The 25,663-nt window shown below is 39.2% G+C and overlaps 1 protein-coding gene across 2 annotated transcripts in view; it reads right to left on the reverse strand.

Annotated features, from left to right (window-relative positions):
• The window catches only part of LOC124171572 (runt-related transcription factor 3-like), a 116,761-nt gene that overhangs the window by 19,393 nt on the left and 71,705 nt on the right, over window positions 1–25,663 (reverse strand). The window contains exon 3 of one of the 2 annotated variants that reach the window (XM_046550750.1): window positions 11,082–11,240. The exons of the other annotated variant lie outside the window; for it this stretch is intronic. Coding sequence (XP_046406706.1) covers window positions 11,082–11,240 — 159 coding nt within the window. The remainder of the gene's footprint in view (window positions 1–11,081; window positions 11,241–25,663) is intronic. 2 annotated transcript variants of the gene reach the window in all.

The following is a 25,663-nucleotide window of genomic DNA, read 5'->3' on the forward strand; positions in this document are numbered from 1 at the left end:
AGGGCTCGAAGATAGTGTTGGCCGTTGATTTGTTTATGAGTAAAATAATAAATATAATTTAGGGGTAAACCAATGTATGGCATGCAGCCCGCATGTTCAATTGAGTATTTTCGTTTCGGTACTTATCCGTGAATTTTCACGAGATAGTATCTAAATAAATAGTAACTTCATTACAGTAAGCAGTGCGCATGCACCATGTCTAAAAAGTCTTGAAATAGGTACACAGTCGTTAAATGTTGTACGGGACTTATGAAATTGTTTCGCTGTTTTCCAAACTTTGGTCTAAATCATTTTCCAATGTCCGAGAAAAAGTGATGAAAGAGGTATAATTTTCATGTCGTTCACTATTTGCATATTTAAACTCCCGAAAACCAACAATTTCCTAATACCTTGAATATTACACGTGTATGAATCTGGGGATTTCATTTTATATTTTTGGTCACAGCTGAGTCGAGATAGTTCGTAACTACGTTCGCTATCTATGAATGGAATGAGACGTACGGGACTAATTTTATGATGAAGTATCCAGCGTAATATTGTGTCCCTTGAGGCAAGTAAGACGATCAAGTGGTTAAATGGGCTGATTTGATGACAAAATGCACACTTCTACAAGACAGCTACTGATGGGAACATACCTACAATATGATGAGAACTGCCCTTTTTCGGAGGCCAGTAGAGTGCCGTGTGCTCGCGGTGAATGACTGTTTTTCTTCGTTGACTCGCGCGCATACACGAGATTCTGCACCAGTGTTGACCGCAGCATGCAGGAATCGTGCGTCCACGGGAATAGGTAGCCCGGATGGCTGGGTGGGGGGGGCTCACCCAAATGCACGGCCCCCCAATTACCCTTCGGCAGGTGTGGCTCCCGAGGAGCAATCTCGGAGTACTTGAAAATGGCTCCCGCAGTCCCAGTGATACGTGACTCGGAGGGCGGGGGGGAGTGATTGGCGATTGGGGGAAGATGAGGATTCCAAATTACAGTGGTGCTAGCGATAGGGGCCCTTGGGTCCCTTTCCTCTCTGCCACCGCGGGCAGCGGTGAATACTCACCGCGCTTCACCGTGAGTGAATCAGGTGGAGCAAATATGAAGGCGTGAGATATGCATTTATTGTTTAGTACGGCCGGAATACTCCAGAATTGTCAACTACGGGTGACAAGTTAGAGAGGACTATTTAAAAATATGCCTCACTATTCTCCTATCACATAGGCATAACAAACAGGTGTAACGGTCATATCCTGGTTAGATATATTGGATTGAATGTATTGATTTACATGTGTTTATATTTTAATTTTCCTCTTGGAATTTATTTTTTTTATTTATAAAACGTTCAAAATTGCTGGATTAACAAACTTTAATCGTGATTATTGAAATATCGTTGTGTTTGAAGGAAGAAATATTTAATTGGGATAATAAAAATTTGACAAATATTATTTATTCGAAGAAATAAGATTGAACTACTCCTTATGGAGAACCGGGAAAGTCGTGGACTTTCATTGTACCTGGAAAACCATTGAGGTTCATGGAAAATGAACGTAAATTTGGAAATATCATGTTTGCTTTAAAAATGGCATGGGGAGTTCTCTCGTCCTCTGATGCTTAGATACATATTCGATACTCGAACGTCCCATTCCCAGTATGTCATTCAGGTGGTGTGCCTGGTCTTTTTTATATCGTGATTTTTTTCTTGATCTGTTTTCAGGGGGATCGGGTTGGTGTGGTTGCTAGATTGTTGGCTTCCCACGATTCAGCACGATTTTTAAGTGTGGCAATGAATGTAAGCTTATTATTGAAAAACATGTCACCACTCTGACCGTACCGCGTTTAATCTCAACCAGTGCTTACTTTCTAAAATATTAGGTACACGCATACCAACATATTTAACTCACATAATTTTCAAATGTATCCCCACCCTTTACAACATCACATTTTTTAAAACTTGTAATAAAGGTTACAATTAGGAATCATGATTTACCAAATATGAAAAAAGGTGAAATTTTTTGACACAACCCAGTTTTCCCGGAAAATTGTGAACTTGATTCACTGGGGATATGGAGATGTTTAGCCTTGGGAAGATGGAGGACGAGATGTGCGACTCACCGTACAGAACGGGCCAGTGAAAGCCTGCTTCGTCCTCGTGGACGGAAAAAATTGACTCCGTGAGACGGACCCGTTTAAGTTGTGCATCAAGAAGATTTGGGGATAGTACCTTCGCTGAAGAGTGGTGTCGCCACATCGAGAAGTACTGTTCACATCCCAAAAGACCTAGAAGAAGGCGGTCCCAAGAAGATCTACCACAAAAACCCCAAAATTGTTCATCTCTGCCGATCGTCCCAACATCGCCCGATTTCACATAGCAACGGCAATTAAATTGTATCTAGAGCACTCAAGTAATTTCCCATGTACCCTAGGCCGATTATAGACATTTTCTAGTGTAAGCGAACAATATTTCGGCGCCACTCCTGAAATATAACCTGACAGGTAGTAGGGATTATCTCTTGATAAATTTGAAAATAAATACAAATACTTTTGGAATAAGAGCCGAGACTCAAATATCAGCATAAACTTATACCTAAAGTGTATGTACTCTTTATGTATTGAATGTGATATTTTTTAACATAAAAACAATTTATATATAAATATTTAACCTAGGAAAGCATAAGCTTGAAGAGGTGAAAGAGTTTTCTTACCATGGAAGCAGAATTACCTACGATGGACGAAGCAAGAAAGAAATTGTCAGTAGAATAGCGCAGGCGAAGAGGGCTTTCTACAAAAAGAATCTTCTTACAGCTGGGAATACAAGCATAAAAACAAGGAAACAATTCATCAGATGCTACATATGGAGTATATTTCTTTATGGAAACGAGGCTTGGACGTTGACAGCAACAGAGACGTAAAGAGTGAAAGCATTCGAAATGTGGTGCTACCGAAGAATGATGAATATAAAATGGATGATTAGCCGTGTAAGTAACGAGGAAGTGCTAAGATGAGTGGGAGAAAAGAGAAGCCTCCTAAAACCATAAGCAGAAAACGGAACAACATAGTTGGCCAAATTTTGAGGCATGATGGCCTGATGAAGACAATCGTTGAAGGACAAGGGAAAAAGGGCAAGGGACGGTCCCGAATGAGTTGCATAGGACAAACTATGAAGGATGTAAAAGAGAAGAAATAGGTCGCTATAAAAAGGTTAGCAGATATGAGAGAGAAGTGGAGAGCTGCTTCAAACCAATATTAGGATTGTTGACGAATGATGATGATGATATAAATATTCAGAGTACTGTTGCGAATAAGTCAGTAGGTGACGAAGCGACGGACGACTGGACAAGTCCATTTGGGAATAAGGCATCGTCAAAGACGTACTACTTGTACTCATCTATCCAGGAATCTATTTTGAAATATAGATAATAAATGTGAAAAATAATCAATCCAAAGTAGAACAATATGCGACGTAATGCGGGAGTCATGGTGAAAATAAATCGTATTTACCTCTATAGTCTATTTGAGTTTTTAGCAAATTAAAGGCAGTTGACAATGGGATAAAAATCGTGCTTCAAGAGACTTTGCTGCTGAGAGAAGCAATAATTAAACCACGTATTTAGTCATAGATACACTTTTGTGTAGCATAACTATGATTTTCAATATTGAAGGGGATCAACTGTAAAAGCAGTGTTTTTCAGCGATGTTTACCTTGAGCTTGACCTTCTCAGTCCCTGGACATATGCCGTTAGTTTTGGTCTGAATTTGACGTTTTCTGGTTAATTAGATATAAAAAAAACAACATCAGCGATTTACGTGCTATTGTCATCTGTAGAGAAGCACTGAACAAGTCGCAATAACGACATTTCACTTAGCCAAGCGGGAAAAAAATCAAACGTCAATGTATTGTATTCAATACACCAGGACCGAGGAGGTTATAATACGTATCAATTATGTTTGACTTGCGTTGAAGGGCGCATCCTGCTTAGTTTTTTGTTTGGAATTAACTCTTAGAGAACGCAAAACTTGGGAACCTTCTCGATTCAACGTAATGAGAGAGGGGATACAACGTCCTTTAACGCTGTTATCGTGGTTATCAAGCCGTGTTTTCTTCATGAATCTTATCTATAGTTCGCTTGACCGCGCATTTCCCGGATGTTTCCCAAAGTTAGAATTTAAGTGTTTCTCAGGGACTTGAAACGATTCTTAACCAACTGCCCCCGAATGTTTTTTGTTCTTTTAATAAGTTAGGGGCATACTTTTCTTATTTTCCTTCGTAAATGTGGGGCTTCAATGACTTTACATTCATGGTGAACCCTGGGAACTCCTCCTCCTCACATTTCAAACTCACTTTCAATTATTTCTGTTTAACTTTGTTTCCAGTTTGGTGAGTTAATGCATATTACTCGTTAACCTACAGAAGCCTTTTTATTTATTTTTAGATAATTTGACTTTTACTAAAAATGATGTAATGGTCCAACGCAGCCACAGAAAAGGTGTGTTTCTTCCTTCTTACAGAAGTGTTTCTCAGGGACTTGAAAGGATTCTTCACGAACTGCTCTGAAATGTTTTGTGCTCCTTCTCCAAGCTAGGGTCATATTTTTTCTTATTTTACATCGTAAGTGTAGGGCTTCAATGACTTTACATATTGCGTTCTGGGTGAAATCTGGGAACTCCTCTTACTCATATTTCAAATTCAATTTCTCTTATTTCAGTTTAATTTTTTAAGACCAATTATAACCTAATGTTGCTTCCAAGTAGCAAGCAATATGTACATATTTTCAGCTCTATCTAGGAAAGACTTAAACTACTTGTTCTCCCGTGCTGAAAAGTTTAATGGGGAAATATGTAGCTACCACAATAATTATGAATGATTAGAAATTTCACAGGGTTAGACAGGGTTAACGCGTTTTACTCGTTAACCCACATAGGCCATTTTTTGGATAATTTGGCTTATACTAAAGATGCTATAATCGTCCGACGCAGCTACATAACAGGCGTGTTTCTCCCTTTTTACACGCTTTTTTCTTCGTCTCTTTGCCTGTTTCATGGATGGAATCTTGTAAAAAAATTTAACCCCACTTCCCATTGTCGGATCAGCTTGGAATTTAGAAGATGTGCTTGCTTCCGATGACAATACGATATTCAATAACCATACATTTGAATTTATTTTCATTGTGTTCTTATTAATTAACTAAATTTACGCATGGAAAAAAATTCTCTTTATTGTTATTGATCGTTCTGTTTGATGGCTTTAGTTTCTTCTAGAAAATGTGATACTGAAATTTATCGGTGGAAGCGAGTTCAAGCCCTGCCCATTCCGAAATTTTGTTACAAACATTTTTGCATTTTTTATCTTTTACAATTAGTTTTTAGTAAAATGTAAATTTTAAAAGATAAAATTTTTTAAAAAAAGAGTATGAAATACAATAAAAAGTACAAAATAAGCTTTTCATCACTCAGAGAACGTAACGTGGGTGCTTATTGGGATCAGATATTGCGTGCCATTCCGTACTCACCTATCAGGCTCCTCTACAGTAAATTCTAATAAACTTTATCAGCACCCACGCTTTATTCTCTTTTAAACTTTTTATTTTATCCATTTCCGTCTTTGGGAGGCCACTTTTAAGATGAATTTCATGCTCGTGAGTTCTTCAGTGTACTTGGAGAAACAGCGAACCCTAATACAGCTCGTTTTAAATGCTCCTCAAAGTTAACCGCGAGGGGAATCAGGAAGAAGGATGAAACGTGGTGTACAGTTTGTTTCAAATAAACCAAATTAAACTTAAATTTCATCAGCAACCGCGCCAAATATTCAGTATATTCTTAGAGAGGCAATTATTCTCGAAAGGAGGGAGTTAAAGGTTTCCGCGGAATTACCACAGGCAACAGTTGACAGTCACTCGTCGCTGCTGACAATACTCCAGTGTCCTGTTGCTCGGCTCGGAAATAAGTCATTTCCCCTTTCATTTGAGTGTTGGTGTACCATAAATGCTCATAGAAATAACTTTAAAATTGTTTGAAGGTGTTTTGGAAACCAATAGAAATAATATTACTTTTCTGTTATTGTATTGAAAGCATTGTCAACGACATAGTCCGAGAACCCAACTATCCGGCCAAATATCGTCTATCAAGACTATCGCAGAGTGCTAGTTTCTTTCCAGAGATAACTGCTGGCGTTATCTATTACTATCAACTGTATTTTTAAGCTTTGTCTCAATGTCTCATATTCCAAGAGTGCGTATGCTCACGTGCTTATTTTTCGTCTTCTTTTAGGACAAACTTTGTAATCGAAGTGATGCCTAGATTTGGTGTAGTCAAAGCTTACGCAAAGTCTAAGCAAGTATGAGTTGATGACGTTACGCACTCTTGCCAAGCGGGCCACCGCGTCTTAGGTACTCCTCATCCTTGCGCGTCGATTTCGCGTGGTTCGTTGTTTCTTATACTCTTGCGAGCGGTCCCCTAAATGAGCGGCTGTCTCTTCAAGAGGCACGGAGCCGAAGCTCTAATGACGTAATCAACTTATCAAGAATGCGCGATAACTTCCGCGTTTATTTCATTTTAGAATTATAAGAGAGTGGCTGAATGCGCCATTTTTTCACCATAGCTTATTTACCGTATTTCTTTAATGAATTGTGAGGTCAGTGGTGGTACTTTCAATTTTCAATTAACTTACTAATAGTTTGGAAATGAAGCATTTACACTTCATGACTATGAGCCTCGGTGGCCTGCGATTATTCCAGATGCAGACATGGAGTTAGAAGAGGCCTGGTCTAGGGGAGTGCTGGAGAAGTCCAACCAGGAGGACTAGTATCGCGCGCCTCCCCAGGAAAAGGCTCATTCAAACCGTCACATTTAGTCGTCAACGTGTCGCTGACAACCCTTTCGGTCTCTGGCAGCGATTGTTAATTAACTTAAATGTGTTAATTATGGATCTGTCACCTTCACCAAAGCTGGCGATGACTGGCCGAAAATTCGCGCGCCCCATAGGGAAGGGGTTGAGCGCCTGAAAGAGAAAGGGGTACGCTGCGGGGGCCGCCTTCCCCCCCTCCCGCCCACCGGTGATCATTGCGAGACCTCTGCTCCGTCCCCTCACAGCCCCAACCTCGGAAAACTTCGGCCTTCTGGTTATCATTTGATTTTTGCGCTCAATTTCATCCGTTTCGATTTTTGCTCACGTCTGACATTTCAGTGTATCATGTCGAGCTCCTTCAAGTCTGAAATTCAATGGTGTCGTTTCCCTCGAAATTGGAAAATAAATCACATAAGAGGTACATATACCTGACGAGGAAAAATTGGGAATTTTCAGGTAAATTTTATTCATCTCAATTGTCGATGGTCTGAAAATGGGAGGGAACGGGGTTTTGGAGAAACATGCGTCACATCAGGTCATGAGGAAATGTTGCTTTGACGTATTTTCGCATGCTCAAAATTTCCGGAAGCGTTAGGATTAATTTTCACAAGTCGGGGAAGTTCAGGGTGGTGGTATTTTATTTTACTCGTGGGGATTTCACCTCTCTCTCCTTTGAGACATATGTGGCTACCATGTTCCAGGAAGTTATAAGATCCTTTCATTTTTTCTGCAGTTTGATATTTCTGCTTTTCGTGATTCTGAGTTTGTAAAATTGTTCTCTGAGAGATTTAACGATGATTATAAAATGACCATTGGCCAGAGGATAGAATTCGCATCCAATATTATAGTTACGAATGTATTTTATTATTTTAGAATTGATTTAATTTTCTAAGCCCTTTAAAGTATCAATAACAGGTTTCCCTTGGATTGAAAACGTAATTAAAGTGCTGTTGAAATAGTTAGCATATGAAGCGAAAGCAGTCCATATTAAAGTTAGTTTATGGGGATTGGGTCTAGGCTTTGTGTTCTTTTAAAGCTCATTGATAAGAAAGAAGATTTATTATATAGAAATGTCTCTTTATTTCGATATTCTTAGGTGTTTTTAAAGAGTTTTCCAGTGACACGGATATCTCAAGTGGAAGAAAATCACGTTAAAATGCATGACATTTTTCTTTCTCAGCCATGATACCATATGAGTTTTTTGTTGAACTCGAGGATATTATGGAAAAATTATCAATCAAGTATTTAATTCAAACTTTCCTTGAGTTACTAAAGATTTTCCAGTGAACTTAAACTGACGAAAAAGCTTCCGAAATGGTTGCTAAACATTCTTTTTATTTCCCTGCGCTGCTGCATGTGGCGGTGCTCATGGCTGACAGTGGAGGGCTGAAGGAGGAGAAAGTGTTCGTCAGCAATGTGCAGCGACACTCACACAGCAATCAATATACCAAAATCAAGAAGAATTTGAACCATAAATGGAAGTCAAAGGGATAGAATATCACAAAAGAGAATCCTCAAGTCGGCCTAAATGTTTTGTCACACACCACGCGTTTCATTGTGTTTACGAAGTCTCCACTCACGTCGCTGACGGACAAATTAATCCGAGTTTCATGGGAAATAAGCTTTAATTTGCAGTTTTAATCGAAATTTTTACACATTTTGACGTGATCTATAAAGTTAATTACTTTTCAATGCTATTCATCTCAATAACAAACATTATTCTGCAGAATATTGGAAAAAAGTGGATCGCATTGCACTCGTCACCGCGCCGTGGACATTTTTGAAAGCCGATTAAAATGCGACCGAATTGGCAACAGAAATCATACTTCAATGGAATGGAATTGAGCCTCCTCTATGCAGTCCCCTTGATTCAATCTCTCTAATCGAAGATGCGCGCTTCCAACTTGAGAGCTATGTGAAGAATTTTTCAGATTGAGCTCTCCGTTGGCCGTGGAGGAGGTTAAATTGCTGGCAAGAGCCTGATCTGCCCCTGCATCTCAGTTTGCCTACTCCACCATACCTCCACTTCCCAAATAAACCAACGTCTATTCTGCGGACAGTAATGGAGCGTGTAATCTTGGCATTGAGTCGCATTCCAAGCTGATTAACTAACAAATGTTATGCGGCTGCACTGCGTGATTGAAGGGAGGATTCCTCAGCTAATGGCATCGGCAGGTCCCGAGCCTAAGCCTCTCCACATCCTCCCCTCTCTAACCTAAACGGTTTTGAATTCTGGAAGTCCCAATTTCGCTAGTAATAGTACTGTAATTTACTGCGTAATATTATATTTTACTCTAATGAGAGTATTCACTTCTTTGTTTATTTTGGTGTGACAATATTAAAGTATTTTTATCTTATTCAGGTCGGATTAAAAATTAATTGTTTCCTCGTGGATTTGAGATAGTAATTTGAGATTTGTGGCTATCTAGAGTTTGAAGAACAATACGAATTATATAACATGATTTTCAATAAGTGAGAACTGAGAACTCGCTGTACTTGCAGTGTGTATAATGGTTTCAGGTGGCTTTCAATGCTAGACACTGTCTTAAAGAAGTCTCTTTAATGCTCATAGACGAGTTTAAACTGAGCGTATGATATGAGGTCGTCATGAAAAATTGTACCGTGGTGATGATATTGAGGAAATTCCTGAAGCATAAATTAAACCGAATGATAGGTAAGTGCCGTTTAGTTATCATAAGAGAACAGTTGATTTGATTTCTTGACAGTACTTGCTGTAATAATAGAGGTCAGCAAACAATGCTGCAAATTGAGCTAACAGTATGTATTCGTTCATAACATGTACGATCACGGTCCAGGTAGTCTAAATTCTGCTTAGTAAGGCTTTTTAAGTCATGGGCATCTCAGATAACTGATTGTTGATGTGGATTGCAGGAAATAAAAGTTTTACCCATTTTGTTGAAAACATTGCTTTTTCCATGAAACATGCGACCAGATTATAATAATTATTGTTATACATTTGGGTGAGTGATGCGGGGATCATTTTATGATGAGCCTTCGGGCAACCCAAGCACAAAGTCTTCGAAGTGCGATGTAGCCCAGGGAAAGCATCTACCCTGAATGTCATACGGCTGTGGATAAGCCTTTGCTCTACCCTCACCTATCATAACTAACTCTCAAGTTAAATCACTGAGTGAGATAATACGCAGCGTCGTAACTTCTTTGCCAAATTACTCGTTCCGTTCGCTGGATAATGACGGGGTTGACTAGAATCATTGTGGTGTTAATGTAAACGTCATCTTTTTAAATTTAGGAAATTATATTTTGCCGATAGAAAAGGAAAACGATAACTCTCAATGCTTGCTTATGTTCATAGCGGGCCTCTGTCCGAGGGTTGTCCAGGAAGTAATGCACCACAGCTGTTTTCTCGGCCTACCACAGCAATGGGAATGTGAAGTATCACTGTTCGGCGTTAATGCGCAAAACGGGGTTTATTTTATTTATTTCATACCCAAACCACCGAATACAGCTCATATCGGCCATTTTATATCGGATTGTTTGTCATATTTAACAAGTACACGTGCACAAACAGGCATGCCCTAGATGGGGGAAACTTACCCAGGGGGGACTCGAACCTTTTGTTTGGTAGATATTGCCCAGGTCTCGAATCCACGACCTTAGTCTGAGGCTCTTTTTGATTAGATATGATGATTTATTTTGCGATTTTCCGAATTTTACGAAATAACTTCAATAATTTTGATTGTGGTGTCAGGTATAAATTTACAGAAGCGGTTTCGTGTCTTGATCTTGACTCAAGGTCAATCAATCTATCACAGTCGCGATAGAAATGCGATAGAGCGCTTTTTTGAATTAAGTTTAGATAGAAATATTTGTGCTCTAAACATTCCTTTAATTTTACAGTAACGTGAGAAACTGATTCCTTAGAAATGGTTGCCTTTGAAAAATATTATTTCTGGTTTTCATTACTATCATCGGTATAATATACTGATTGCTGTAAAAAAAAAAACAGATTTTAAGTTTTTTTTTCGCAAATTTACTTTTTGCGGTTAATTTTAGCATTATACCCATCGCAGCGTAATAAACTAATCGCAGTTTGATATACTTATCGCAGTGTAATTTACTGATCGCAGAAATAATCAAATCTGTGCAAGAGAAAATGCGCTGTATGTCATTCACTGCACTTATCTATTTTTTAAACCCTATCCGATACGACAGCGGAAGGCATTGGGAGGCCGGAGTGGTTACGCGACGCGGAGTTCGCTCCGCGTGACCTACCTTGCACCGGCGCGCCGCCCGTTGCTCCCTTAAACGGTGGCATCGGGTCCACGTTTTTCCTTCGGAAGTGCTCTAACTCCCTCAGGTGGTTGTTGAACGGGGAATCGATGAAGGGCCGCTGGCCCAGGGCCATCGCTCGGATTTGCTGATGCTGCTGCCCTGCGAAGAGATACCACACCCCTTGAGTCATTGCAATTGGAGCATTCTCTAAAAATCACGATTACCGGTAAGCAATTCATTTTGTGACAGCTATTCCGTGTTAGAGCGAGCTTTTCAAGTGATATAAAAAATGACCGTATTTCACTCATGTAAATTCTCGAGAAATAGAATGATCGCTTAGAGCCTAGTGGCAATTAATCTCTATAGCAATGGAAATCTTATCAATGTTTTCTGCAATTCAAACCTATTTCAATTTTTCCTACTCTCAGATCGAATAGAATCATTGTGCTTTTACTGTAAAGGTAATTGAATGTTTTAGGAATTGCCGTAATTTTTGCAAATTTTTCTATCGTTTAAAGAACCCATGGAAATAAACACTTTAGAAATAATTCTATTTAATTCCGAGAACTGACGGGTATATTAAAGCTCAAAGTGTTTTCTGAACAGACGACTTCAAATATAGCTTCCGCCGAGTAGTTAATATTTCTGAAAGGAGCATAAAGCCTTGTGATGATCATTATTCCCCATACCCACCCCATAAATAATAATGAGTCACTATCACTGTCTCTTTGTTTACTTACATGGAAACGAGGGGCATTGGTTATAAATTTTTGGTGCAAGATTATTCACTCCCACACTTCTTCCTTTTTTTCACATTCGCATATTGTCCCACCCGGAGAAAGATAGCATTCTTAACATCCAATTGTTGGCATCAGCTATTTGACTGAAGTAACTTAGTTTTGATTGCCATGATTTTTGCAAATGATTCCCTTGAGAAACTTTGGAAATGTATATTGTCAAAATATTGCAACGGAAGCTGCCGGCATATTATTGTAGCTTCAAGTTTGATAAGAGGGAAACCTCCGTGGGATAACAGCGTGCGCTAATAGGTGATTGCTTTGATGTCATTTCTCCCGCCTTTTTAACTTTGTCAGACAGAGGGTAGACCGTCAGGAGCTGAGGCAACGGCAGGTTAGTAGTGAAGCGGATAGGACGATGAAGGTGAAACTGGAATTATGCGTATAAAATTTTGATGCGATTATACATTGCCATCAGGTGAAAAACTAGAGATATCTTACAATTAATTTAGAAGAAAAACTGGGCTACTTACAAAAGAGGACAGCGGCAGACAGCGACAATGGCAGTTCATTAACTGGATGCATGTTACTGTATCGAAATTACTGAATGACATCGTAACCTCTCCTCAATAAACAAATAGGACTTTTGTGGGGCTCTTTTGCATGAATTACCTGGTAGGAAATCGCAATCATTTTCAAGGAATCCAATCAGATGTTTTCTGGTGATAAATAAGTTGAAATTCTGTGTTACGGTATTCTGTACATATTCGACGTCTTCGGTCGTTCGAGACCTCGCTCCCATTACCCTTGCATACCGAAATCTTACAGTTTTTTTAAAATAATTAAATAGCAGCTGTTTGGATTTCTTGACAGTGCTTGCTGTAAAAATAGAGTTCAGCGAACAATGCTGCAAATTTTATGAGGTAACAGTATGTTTTCGTTCATAAATCTACGATCACGGTCCAGATTATCAAAATTCTGCTTAGCAGGGCCTTTTCAGTCATGGGCATCTCAGATAACCCATTGTTCACATGGATTGGAAGAAATAAAAGTTTTATTCATTTCGTTGAAAAAATTGCGTATTTGCATGAAATAAAGGACCAGGGCCTTGGTATACATTTGGCTGAGTGTGCGAAGATGATGTTCTGATGAATTATGTACTCGAATTTTTTATTAGGTGTTGCGTATGAATTTTTGGTATATTTTTTGGAAAAAAATGTAATTTATCATTAGGTAATTCAGTCAAATAGCTAATGCCCTCAATTAGAAGTTAAAAAAGTTATCTTTCTCTGGATGAGGCAGTATGTATTTGTGAGAAAAGAGCAAGCATAAATGATGAAGTGATTTAAATTGCTGTAAAAGTTTATAATCAATGCCTATCGTTCTCATTTAGGCGAAGAAAGTGGCAATGGGATTGACTCACAATTATTTATTGGGAGGACGCGGGGAATCAAAAGGATTTCAAGGAATTCAGTTTCATTTCAGAAAAAAATAGCTGCTATGCGAAAGCTGTTGTTAAGTAAGTCAGCTCAGAAAAATCTACATTGGAAAATTTTCTAACTCTCACGATTGCCGAAGAGGAATCCACATTTAGACAAGTATCTATTTCATACAACTCACGAATGCCGATAAGGAGTTCACTTTTAGATAGCTCTTCCGTGTTAGAGCGAGTTCTTCAGCACTTCCGTGCCAGTGCGAGTTCAGCAACTGATATGAAATTCTGGTCTCATTACAAAAAGTTTATTCTCGTAAAAATAGAATGGTCGCATGCGCCTAATGGCAATTAATCTCTTTTTCCATGGAAATGTTATAAAATATTTCTTCAATATATTTAATTTATCGTAATTTTTTAGATAGACGCATAGTTCACATCCTTCGGCTGTATTATTAACAAAAGCTCTGAGTTGATAAAAATTATTTTTTTCTCTCTTTTGCTCATTTTTTAACCTTTCTTAAGTTTGGGGGGATGATTATTTTATCGATTTAAAAAAGAAAATAGAGTATTTATCTTTATATATGAAAACAGCATCAAATTTGAGGCATGAAGTGATACATATTCTTAATAGACAGGCCGAGTTGGATATTTTTAGAAGTATCTATCTAAATTTTATATGACTAAGGGACAAGATTGAGACAAAGATTATTCACTTTGTCTCGTTAATTGAACCATTTCGTGAAAGGTTCCTATGAAATACATGATCGTGGAATGGTAAAAATACATTAAGCGTAACTTGCGTACGCTTCGTATGTAACCACTTTTCACGAATTACTTTCTTCAGTTGTGAGTGTTCACTGATTTGTAGTTGTAAGGATGCCTCATTTTGGAATTCATGTTCCCATCTCCCCAGAATGACCCACTGTCTACTAAATTCATACCCGATATATACAGCTTACATCGTAGCTCTAAGTCATCAAGGTTTGTTAGTTTATTTCTTTACGCTAGTCATGAAAGTTAATTTTTTCTAAGAATTCAAGCTTTATTGTGAGTGATTTTTTAAAGGCTTAATAGGTCTTTCGAATCATTGATGTCGATTGAGTAATTATAAGATAGTTCAGGATATGAGCTTGAGTGGTTGTAGTGGTTTCCAACTCACGTTGTACCTGTAGTTGCATTTGTAGTTTATTAAATCAATTTTGCATGGTAGAAGTCATTTTGGAGGAGTGATATATATTTCTCCTCAGAAAAAAAGAGTGGGAACAAATGTGAGTAGCTAGAAACCGAAAAAATGTTGCCGCTCACAAATTTGTGCAGATCAGCCCAAGTATTTCTCGTATGTCATAGTATTTCTCGTATTTGTGCGGAGTGAATGTGTTATAAATGGAAAATAGATCGTAAGTACTTGGTTGTTACGAGGTTCCATTCAATGTTAGTGGATGTGGATAGCAGGTGTGATGGTGGAAGAAAGAACAAAATACCGAAACATGACAGGATAAGATAGAAATAAGGTATTTATATGATAAAAATTGACGTTCCCCGTCATTTATCTCCTTAATTGAATATTTTCCTATCAACTGCAGATTTACTGCCCTCAGAAACATAAAAAACAATGACAGTATTAATTTTTGAGGACTATACTTGTAGTGAGGGGTCATACCGAGCTTACCATAAGTTTTTTGCACTCTGAACTTCGTTATGTTCCAGAGAAGTAAGCATTTCATGAAGACATCTACATCTACATAATACCATGCGAGCCACCTATATTTGAAGACTAAGACTGAAGAAGTTCTAAGACTGTGATTCATAAACATTTTCCGGGGAAGTTGGCGCATATCAGAATTCATACAATAGGAATTTCCATGAAGGGTTATCTTTATCTTCAAGGAAAAGCAGTGTAATCGTGCCGCGCTTATTGCTTTATGATTTATGGCATTAGTTTTATGTCGTTTCCATTTTTCAGCTACCTCTATCAGCTACCACTATCTCTACTTCGTGATCAACAAATACGTCCTTTATCTAAAAATATTCTGATCACTTATGCCGGGGGCCTTTATCAGTAGGTATCTCATTTTTGAAGGCAAAGAATAAATAGTTCCACACAAAATTGCTTAAAAATTTAATAAACAACGTTTTTTTACTATTTATTGTCTGCCTTCTATGAATCTGCACCAGACTATGACGTGCCACGTCGAAACCTAGGTCGTACATTAAATATTTATGTGGAATTGCAAAGTTTTCTTTACTTTTCATTATGCTAAGTAGTGACCATAAAGTCACGCCTGAAAAAACTTATTATTTTCTATTCTTCTGACAAATGAAAGAAAAGAACTGCGTTTTTCCACCAATTTATTCTCGCGGTACAACTAGTTTCGACGCAGTGGCGTCATAATCAGGACTCCTACGGACACCACCGTCAATACCTTAGTCACCGACAAACCTCCGAAACTCCCGGCCAATAGTCTTCCACAACCCGCCCCTCTCCAACTCTCACCACCCGCTCACAACGCCACGTCACCTCCTTGAGATTTTCCCAGCCACCCCTTCCACCTACCCTCTTCCTCTCCCACTGTAATCACATCATTTTTATGATATATGAGGACGTATTTTATGCTTGTAACTTTTGTACCTGATTGAATGACGCCGCTGCGTCGAAACTAGTTGTAGCGCGAGAATAAATTGGTGGATAAATACGTAGTTTGTTCTTTTCATTTGTTAGAATAAACTTCCACAAAGTTGAGCCTTACACTATAGAGACTATTCTATTCTTCTCTCTATTGTAACAAACACTTGCGATTTTCCACAGTTATAAAATTTATTCCGACCTAGATGTACTACATCATCTTCAAAAAATGCAGTAATATTGACACCTAGGTTGGTATAAATTTGACAATCGTGGAAAATCGCAAGTGTTTATTTCAATAGGGAAAAATTCCACTCCTTCACGCTTGGATCTTCGGATTTTATTATTCTTCTCTCATTGCAGTGAATTTTTTATGTATAAATCTGTGTTATTAGGATTTTTAGTGGGGGTTTATTTCAGCCATTTAGAACTAGTCAGAAAAATTCGGTGTGTCGGAATGAAAAGTTCAGCGGAGGGGGACGTGGAAACAAACGCAAAGACAGTTTAATGAAAGAAGTCTAGGGGACCACGGCTTAACATCCCATCCAACAGACGGATTGCCAATCTTCTTTTAATAATGAAATGGACTCCAAAATCATATTGCATATATTCAAATAATGGCCTACGTAAGAAGAGTATTACATAGCTGGCCGCGTAATTAATCATTTTGTCCGCTATGAATTGAAATTTAATTTTTAACTTTAAGTTTAAAGTAGGAAAATTGAGAAGTTGTCGTTTTCATGAATTGGTCGCATCAATAGAGTTTTGGGTCATTTAGTCATTCAGAATTAACCTTTCATTGAGGTAAAGTATCACTCAAAAGAGTGTAAACAGCAAAAAAACCGCAGAAAGCTCATGCGTAAGACAACGAAGGTGGTTGCTGAGAAGTGGTGACCCACTCGGCATGAGCTCGGAAGATCATCAACCTATCTGCAATAGGGTTAAGGGAATCAGTACTTTCTTGGAAATATTTAAAGAAATAGGCAACAGATAAAAAATCAGCATAATTCCGGTCTATTTATTTTTCAATTGTATTACAGTTGGCGATAAAAAATAGTGAATAAACACTTTAATTATCATTCGTATCTGGATCTGATTTTCTGATTCCTCTACCCGTAACTGTAATCTTGTGAGTAAATAGAAATTAAACTTTCGGCTTCTGTTCCCACGAGCAGGCTGGGAGTTGAATTTCGACAATGGCGAGGAAATGGATAAGTGCGACAACTCCCTCAGTGGTTGCAGTTCAGCAATCAGTTGCGGGCCTCCGTCTCATCCCAGCACATTGCCTTATGGCGAACCGCTTTGTGGTTGAAGGCTTAGATGCCATTCAGTGTTCATGGCGGTGCTTGGCTCCCTTGGCCTGCCCCCGCACGGAGGCGTGGCCACGTCACTGACACAATTTTCCTTCGGAGCTCGTTCTTCGGACCCAATTTAGACCTCTCCCAGATCGGATGGGGTGGCAGAAGGTGGCAGTCGGTCATTTTCGCCGGTGATTATAGGGGGAGGTCGGTTTCAAAGGGATAATTTGCCGATTGATGGAAGGGTGACGATAAATCTGGCGTCGGAACCAGCTTCCTCTTAAAAATTATACGTCACGGGATCCGTCGTGCCTTTTCTTCCCGCAGGACGTCCCTATCTCCAGTTACGGGGTGTGTAATTCGTAAGAATGGATGTACCTAGTAATGAAAGAGTCACCCATTCCTCCCTTAGTGTACAATGAAGTGCAATGCGTATTTATTGAAGTTAATACTATGGATCTTATTTTTTTCAATAATCGGATTAAATTTTTAAACAAAAAAGAAAGCGGATTAACTTTCTTTCAATCAAGCGGATTGCACTTTTTTGGCTCTAGAGCAATTACGTGAGTAAAAAAGGAAAAGATATAGGAATTCAGTGAAGCATTAATGGTTTATTTTCTGTGTTAAGGCACACTTTACGCTATCATAAAATAAAATTCCATCCATAGATGTTCTGGCAGGAAAGATTTAGTGGAAATTAGCATCATGAAATGAAATATGCATCGTAATAACTCCTTCCAAATCACATGTACAATGGTTTACATTCGTGAATTCATGTCGTGTGGAATCACTAAGGTTGCGTTTTCATCTCGTTATGAAAGGCAAGTTAGAAATAGAAATATTTTTGATCCATTACAACCCAATGCTGCTTTTAAGTAACATAGAAACGAATACATTTTCAGCCCTATCCAGGGACGATTACGTGAAATTGTTTCTATAAAGGTCATTGGCTATCTATTCAATGGCTTGCACGATCATAGCGAAATATGTAGCTTGCACGATAATTGTGATTGAGTAAAAAATTTCCACATTTAAAAAATGATGTATCCCGAAATTCGGTATCAGCTCTGGGTTAGAAAGGGTTAATCAAACATCAACTTCGGAGACTGCATCCTCAGAAAAATTTATTTTACATGATTTTATTACATAATTTAGTAATATATGAGCCTGATTTTGTGGCAGTAAACAAGATACGTTCCCCAGTTTTATGTATTCCGGCAGGTATTGCAATCAAGGCGAGCAAATGAGGAATGAAATTCCCCGGTCAATTACGCGGTGAGGGAGCGTTATTAGTGAAAGTTCAATGCTTGCGCCGCCTCAGCGTGGAGAATACGTCCAAGGGGTCGGAGGAGACGTTTGGGGATACAGGGCTGGGATCCCGCATGACTGACAAATGCGCACCGAAATTGGCTCCGGTATTCCACTCGTTGTCGCTTCTTAGAAGTGGGCTTACAGGGAAATGCCTCTATCGAGAGTGAAACGTACCGCGCCGAAAAGCAGATTCTATCTGAGAAATGCATGTCTCAAGACGCTGGCGCCGGAATTTTAGACACGATGCGAGGTTTATTTATTGCTGTTGTTTAACCCTTTCTAACCCAGGGCTCTTTCTGGAAGATATTACATTTCAAGACTTCTCATGTTAAAAATGTGAAAAGTTTATACCCAATCATAATTATTATGGAAGCTGCATATTTTGCCATTAAACTTTACTTAACAAAAGAAAACGTAGTTATAATCTTTCCTGAATATAGCTGATATAATATAAAGTTTTGATTACAATTAGAGGCAACTTAGGGTTATAATGGGTAAATCTTGCGAGAAAAAAGTTTCACGAGCGGTATAACAAAATTTTTACTTAATTTTAGGTGTTTTATTCCCATGCCACCGAAAACAGCACATATTGGCTTTTGCATCGAGGGTTTTCAACATTTTAACAATTGAAAGTTCACGAACAACCATACTCTGTATATGGGCAACCTATCCAGACGGAACTCGACCACGCGACCTCTTGTATGGTAGGCGTGGACTTTTCCCCGCCGCCGCAGAGGCCGGCGTTGAGGAGTGAAAGCACTTACTTCACTTCCTCTTCCTTTCTTTGATTTTCTTATCGATTATATGCCGTGGAAATGGTGTTTTATCCTCGGAATAGCTATTGGAATGGAGAAATGAAAAAGAAAGGTTGCTGTAATACTTCATCTCAGCATTTTCAAGATATAACTTATCAGGAACCATCGACCACGCCTATGGAATTACTATGTTCGCTTTGAATAAATGATTTTATGATGCTATATTTTTCACGTTTGAGGTTATGATACCTCTCCAATGATCCTGTATCCTGGAGACTGGCAAAATATATCTGCTTCATCAAAAATTATAGCGAATGCCTGGCGACAATGATAGGAAATACGATATGCGCTGAGTAATGATATCTTGGACCGTATAGTAATCAGGGGCTCAAGTTGGTGTGGTGGCTTGAGTGCGGGATTCTCACCTAGTCGAACCGTGTTCAAATCCCGACGGTGGCAGAGATTTTTCAGGGGGTGACCGGTCCCTGCTTGAATACCTTGTGGAGGGTACTTCAAGTGTAGCACTCTTTCTGTCGGATGGGACGTTAAGCCGTGGTCCACTTTACGCCTTGATTTAAGAGCAGGTTAATACCGACGCCGGGTTTCTCTCCAGCCGTCCTTACCTACCCTTTCCTCATGGCGCAAATGACGGCAGCTGTCGATCGCCTCCTCTAAATCCCATACCATACGAAAATTATAGCGAATGCTGAGTGAAAATGATAGAAATTCAAGTATGTCCTGAGTAATGATATCATAGATCAGAGCATTGGCGTAACTAGGAATATGCTTTGGGGGAAGGGGAGCTTGGGGGACGACCTCCCCATTGCAGATGCATTTAGCAGATGCATTTATTACATGTCAAATCTAGACAACAGTTTTAAATATTTTTTTTATTTCGCTTAGGCTTTGGGGGGGGGGGGATTTCATCCCCTCATCCCCCCATAGTTATGCCACTGGATCATAGTGTAACGTGTAAGTATCGACTGCCAAATCCATCTCTGTGAGTTGTAGTGTTGAATTCTTTGGCGTTGGATGATTGAGAAGGTTGATGTTCCGCTTCCTGTGAATTCTTGAACTTTTAAGTGGACTTTTTCGTTGAAATGAGTAAACCTCCATCTGGGTCCATGCACCGTTAAAATGGCCAAATGATTATTTTAGACATATATCCATAGTTTGCATTTTCGTACGATCTGAGGAAGCGCTATATATTTTAGTATTTAATTGCTATTTTGAATAATACCATCAGATTGCATGATGGGCACTTTGTAATGTATTGCCATTTCGTTTGCAATTTCCGTTAAATAGGTAATGGAAACTGGTGACCAGCTCATGGTGAAATTGGTAGAAGAAAAAAAGATAGCATTTTTCCACAATTTTTACTTTGGTAGTACGCATTTCAACCGCTTGGTCATCATCAGGTACATACCTAGGTCATGACCCAGAGGTTGAAACGCGTAATACCAAAGTGAAACTTGTGGAAGAAGTGCTATCTTTTTTTCTTCAACCAATATGTGTTCTATCCACTGCACCTCACCTGCCTCAGTCAATCTTAGAGAGGACTTAGGTAATTGTGTAGTCTGCAACAATTAAATTATAATATGGTATGGACTGAAGAATTTTCAGAACTCTTCCTTTCATCACGCATAAAAAAGTGGTAAGACCATAAATATTAAAAATGAATAATTCTGCGCTTTTTTCAACTAATTTATTATTGCCCTCTTGATTCGGTTGACAACGAACGAGGTCATATTTTGAGTTCACTATCAAATATTATAGCCTATACCATAGCCTTTACAACTCGAAGTATTCCCTAACAAGCGAGGATGAATTTTGGAATATCAGGAGGGGAAGTGCGGTGGAAGGGGAAGGCAAGACTTAAGGTAATGGCATTTCAGGAAGGTAAATTAATAGAGATGTTTTGCCGAGCGGATAGATATGGGAATTCGTTTTTCCCCCGAATCATAAAGGACTTTAATAACGCTAGTACCAACTTCGTTAGAGCACTTCATTTTATGTGTAAACAGCTGGTGTCCTAACACCCCCTGCTACACGCCTTTTAGGCGGATTGCGAGGTATTATGTAGATGTATATGAAGACTGATGCTCATAAGGCCTGTTTACACGATTCATTTACACGTACGAGTTAATATTTGTGAGCATGAACGATTTCTGTGGACCGGAACGAAACATGTACGAATTCATGAACCAAAATAGAACAGTTTCTATTTTCTGTTCATGCATTCGCACAAGTTAGGTGGTTAAACGGTGCATTTTGGTGTTCACTCTCGCGTCCATACACTTCCCAAGCAGCAATCAATATCCCAACAACAGCCAGACAACATTGTCGGCATTAACATCGGAGAAATATCCATTTCAATCCAATTAACGTTGAATGGATATGTGTCAGATATCCGAAGGACCCGCCAAACCACGTTGTAGTTATGTCCAACAGTGGACAAGAAGGTCCACATTACAAAGTCTCTTAGGTATCTTCACAACATCTAATGAGTAGATAATGAGTGTGCTTGTAGTGGTTTTTGGTAATCCCCAGACATTCAAACAAAATATTTGTGCTCTTCAATTCTATACAGAGCATATGGTACCAATGGATTCTGTTTGGAATAACAATTTTTTAATATCACGGATTATACAACTTGGATATCTATGCGGCATTATTTTTACAACTCGCTGTGGATGTTGTAAATAGGATGTCTATGTAGCGTTGTCAAAATGTTCATTGTGTAATAACAACGTATTTTGGATACATCAACCTTATTTAGATATCCTATGGATATCGACAGCTGCTTGTTTGACATTAACTTGTAGAAGCAAATGTACCGTGTGAACAAGCCTTCACTGTTGGCTTAATATAACGGCTTTACGCCCTTAACGAAGGACGGAGTTGTGAAATTATGCTCCCTCATTAATGCTCCCAAGTTGTGATCGTGTGACCTCTGAAATCATTTCTGCCACAACCAGGAAGTTAACCCTGTCCGCCCGTGTGGTGATCTAATACTTGAGACACCGCTAGCACCTGCTCACTGAGGCAGCAACAGTGCCCCCGTATCGTGTGCCCGATGAGGTGGCTCGAGTGAAAGGGAGAGCAGGCATGTAAAAAGTGTAATCATCGGAGGGGTCCCCGCGGGGTTATTGAATGGATTAGGGGTGGTCGCAAAGTGAACGAAGGGGGAGCGTGGGGATACAGCCCTTTCAAATTGTCAATGTTTTGGAATTGGCAATTAGCTTTACCTCCTGAAATATATCCAATCTCAGCTCCCTCCAACCTCTGTTCAACGGCGGTGACGTTATGTGACTCTGACCTTCAAAACCATGGGAGTCTCCATGATCTTGCGTTTTCGTCGAGGCATTCATCAATAAATTAGCTATGTTTATCTTCACTTATATCTATAGGCCTAACCTTATCACCTAGTTTTCAATTGGACACGACATTTACGTCATGCTTTGCTCCTATGATCAGTCTAGGTAGTGTTTTGTTTTATAGATTCATACCTTTGACTTTATGAGCGTAAATTATGGAAATGTGTTGTCATATCATGAATTTAAATGACAACCTAGGTGTCACTGAGATGTTGTATGTCATCAGGTTCATTATCCAGCATTCGAATGATGCTGCTCGGCGAGCCTAGAGTGAAACCTGGCGGGCTCTTGCATTAAATTTCTGCCGCTTTATAAGTTTTTCAATGTGCATCCATCTTGTTGTGGATTTGTTCTAATATGTCAGTGTGTCATGGGGTTTCCGAAAGTTTTCTTCTCCATTTTTCGCTCCAGCTTCTCGCTTGATTCACTTTTAACAATTATGACCCGTTAAGCACTATGCTGACCTTGGGTCTTTTCCATACTCAAATAACATACGTACGGTCTTTCTGTAATTCCCCAGGCGAGGGTCGTCGGAGGACCCGCTGCTGTCAAGAGACGAGTGGGAGCAGTTGCCTGGCTGTGCGGACGGTGGAGCTGAGAGTCATAGGACTTTCTCTGCCGATGGTATCTTATGCCACTCGCAATGCTTGACTTCACATGTTCCACATTGATGCGGGTGATTTCATTTTTCTCGCTTTTCAAGCCAAGTATTGGTCTCCGTGACGGTCTCTGTTATCAGCTTTTCACGAAAGAAATCTGTGAGTAGAATTTAGTTGTTTAGAATCCTCCGCGTTGTTTCTGCGGCGTTCAGGTAGCGTTTCATGCACGTTATTGTACCTATCATCAGGTTTGAAGGTAGAAATATTCATTGGACGATAAAGTGGCTATGATGTAGACAGTATATGAAAATAACCATTTACGAGTATCAGGAATATTCCTACGAATATGACAAGCTACTTGCCTAATGGATCTGAATCATTTATGATCTGATGGTTGACAAATAGCAGTCATAAAATTTGTCTACCACCCTAATTTTAAACAGGTAAGAACATTTCCAAGTAGGCTTCCGCGGAGATTATGATGATATCTGGTGATTTTTCCGGGTATTCTTCCGCGTTTATCCATTTTGTAGGAGAATATTTTGCCAACGTTCCAGTTGGCTTCCTCAGGTCCACTGAAGACATAATGGATAAACGCGGAAGAATACCCGGAAAATCACCAGATACCAGGCAAGAACATTTCCAAAAGCGTTATTTCAACTTCCCCTTTGGGACCCCAATCAGGGCAAATTTGGAAAATTGTGTGATGAATTGACTTTGTAGCTACGAGTTTGATAATTCCGTGGACCAAAATATCTGCTGCTATGGTGTCTGAGGGTCCGAAAAAGCTATAGTCATCTACAGGAAATTAATATCCAATTGATTGGAATGCCTAAGGGATAAGCTCCTAAAAGGCGGATGAAACATCAAAGATAAAAAAGTTCCCTACCTTCAATATACACCCTTCTCAGAGACTAAAGAAGAAAAAAATGTTAATGTTCAGAAATAATATGATTTGAGGTTGCTTCCATTTGAATCTGATAAAACGCGCAACTACTTGCCCAAAGATACTGATTAAGATACTCGATGAAATAGAGGGGATTATAGATTTACTACGATTTTTTCTGGTAAGGCTTTCGCGGAGTCGTTCAGTTAGAGACCTGCATGTTTTGATGTTTTCCCCTCATAAATGTACCACGACACTATTACGCCCATTTTTCAGCTTAATATTTCAAGTCCTTTGGATATAATTGAGTGTACCTGAAGAAGCAAATTAGAACATGAGTTTTATGTTGGCCACGAAGATGCATAAACGTAGAAGGAGACAATAAAAGGAGACACAGCTTGTAATTGCTCGATGTAATTGGCTCAAAGTCGCGAAGTACTAAGACTTTCCATTATGTCACCCATTAATACGAGTACCTAATATATTTATAATACTAATTTTCACGTGGATACCAAATCTCATTGAATCATGAAAGCCCATGGATGGGAAAGTTTTCAATCTTGGATAAATGTAAGCTCTAGGCTTAATATAAGCTCTGGGTGTCGGCTGGAAATAATTCGACCCCCTGACCTGACCGCAGACCTATGAATTTTTTCGAATGCGGAGATTCAATTCATAGGAGAAGACAGTAGAAGGTAATGGTGTTAAGGAATAGAGTGACGCAGATTGTATCCTTCGCTCCTCGAGGTAATAAAGCCCGAAAACCATACATATAGCCTCTATAACCGAAAAGTCAGGTATTATGAATTAATATTTTAGAATACGGTCCTACTTCAGCGTTAACTTGATGGATATTGCTCGGAGGTAGTGAGAGTATGCATATTTCTCCCCGTGGCTGTCCAAGCGTAGAAAACATTGAGAGGACCAGAAATGTTCAATATTTCTTTCGATTGTAGTACTTTGCCAAGCTAACCACTTTTCACTCTCTTTTCCGGATGTGTTGGCTAAGCAGCCCGTGCAACGCTTCCTTCAGGTATCTGGATAACCGTACCGAGGAGAGAGGAAAACCCTGCATAAGGTACAAGTAGATGGAATTATCATTTTACCTCATTTTACACAATGAGGTATGCGGTCTGTTAGATTCCTCGGATAATGGGTTACTATTGCTTAAAGATTTTATGTGAACGTTTACCTGCTCGTGCAGATTAGTAAAATCAGCGCCTCCTTAATTATTCAATCTCATGTACTTGGCATATTAAAATTGAAAAACCTAAGGATGTAGAAGAATGTTTCAAATCAAACTTTTAATCCCGCGGATTCACCGCGTACTTTCTGTTAAAATCGCTCTATCCTCGTTCTTCTGGTTATAGTTTTCTCCTAAAGTAAACAAATACCCACGTTATAGTATCACCCATTTAACCCACTCCAATTGCGACAAACCGGAGGTGACTGTCATTCTCTGTTTCAATGAGCATACCACGAGGTCTTTCGCCTTTGAAGTTGTAATTCGGTTAGGCGCTCTCAATTTAATCTCCCTGCTAAGAATGCCGGCGGCGCTTCT

Source organism: Ischnura elegans, chromosome X (assembly GCF_921293095.1).
Source record: "Ischnura elegans chromosome X, ioIscEleg1.1, whole genome shotgun sequence".
NCBI classification, from domain to species: domain Eukaryota; kingdom Metazoa; phylum Arthropoda; class Insecta; order Odonata; family Coenagrionidae; genus Ischnura; species Ischnura elegans.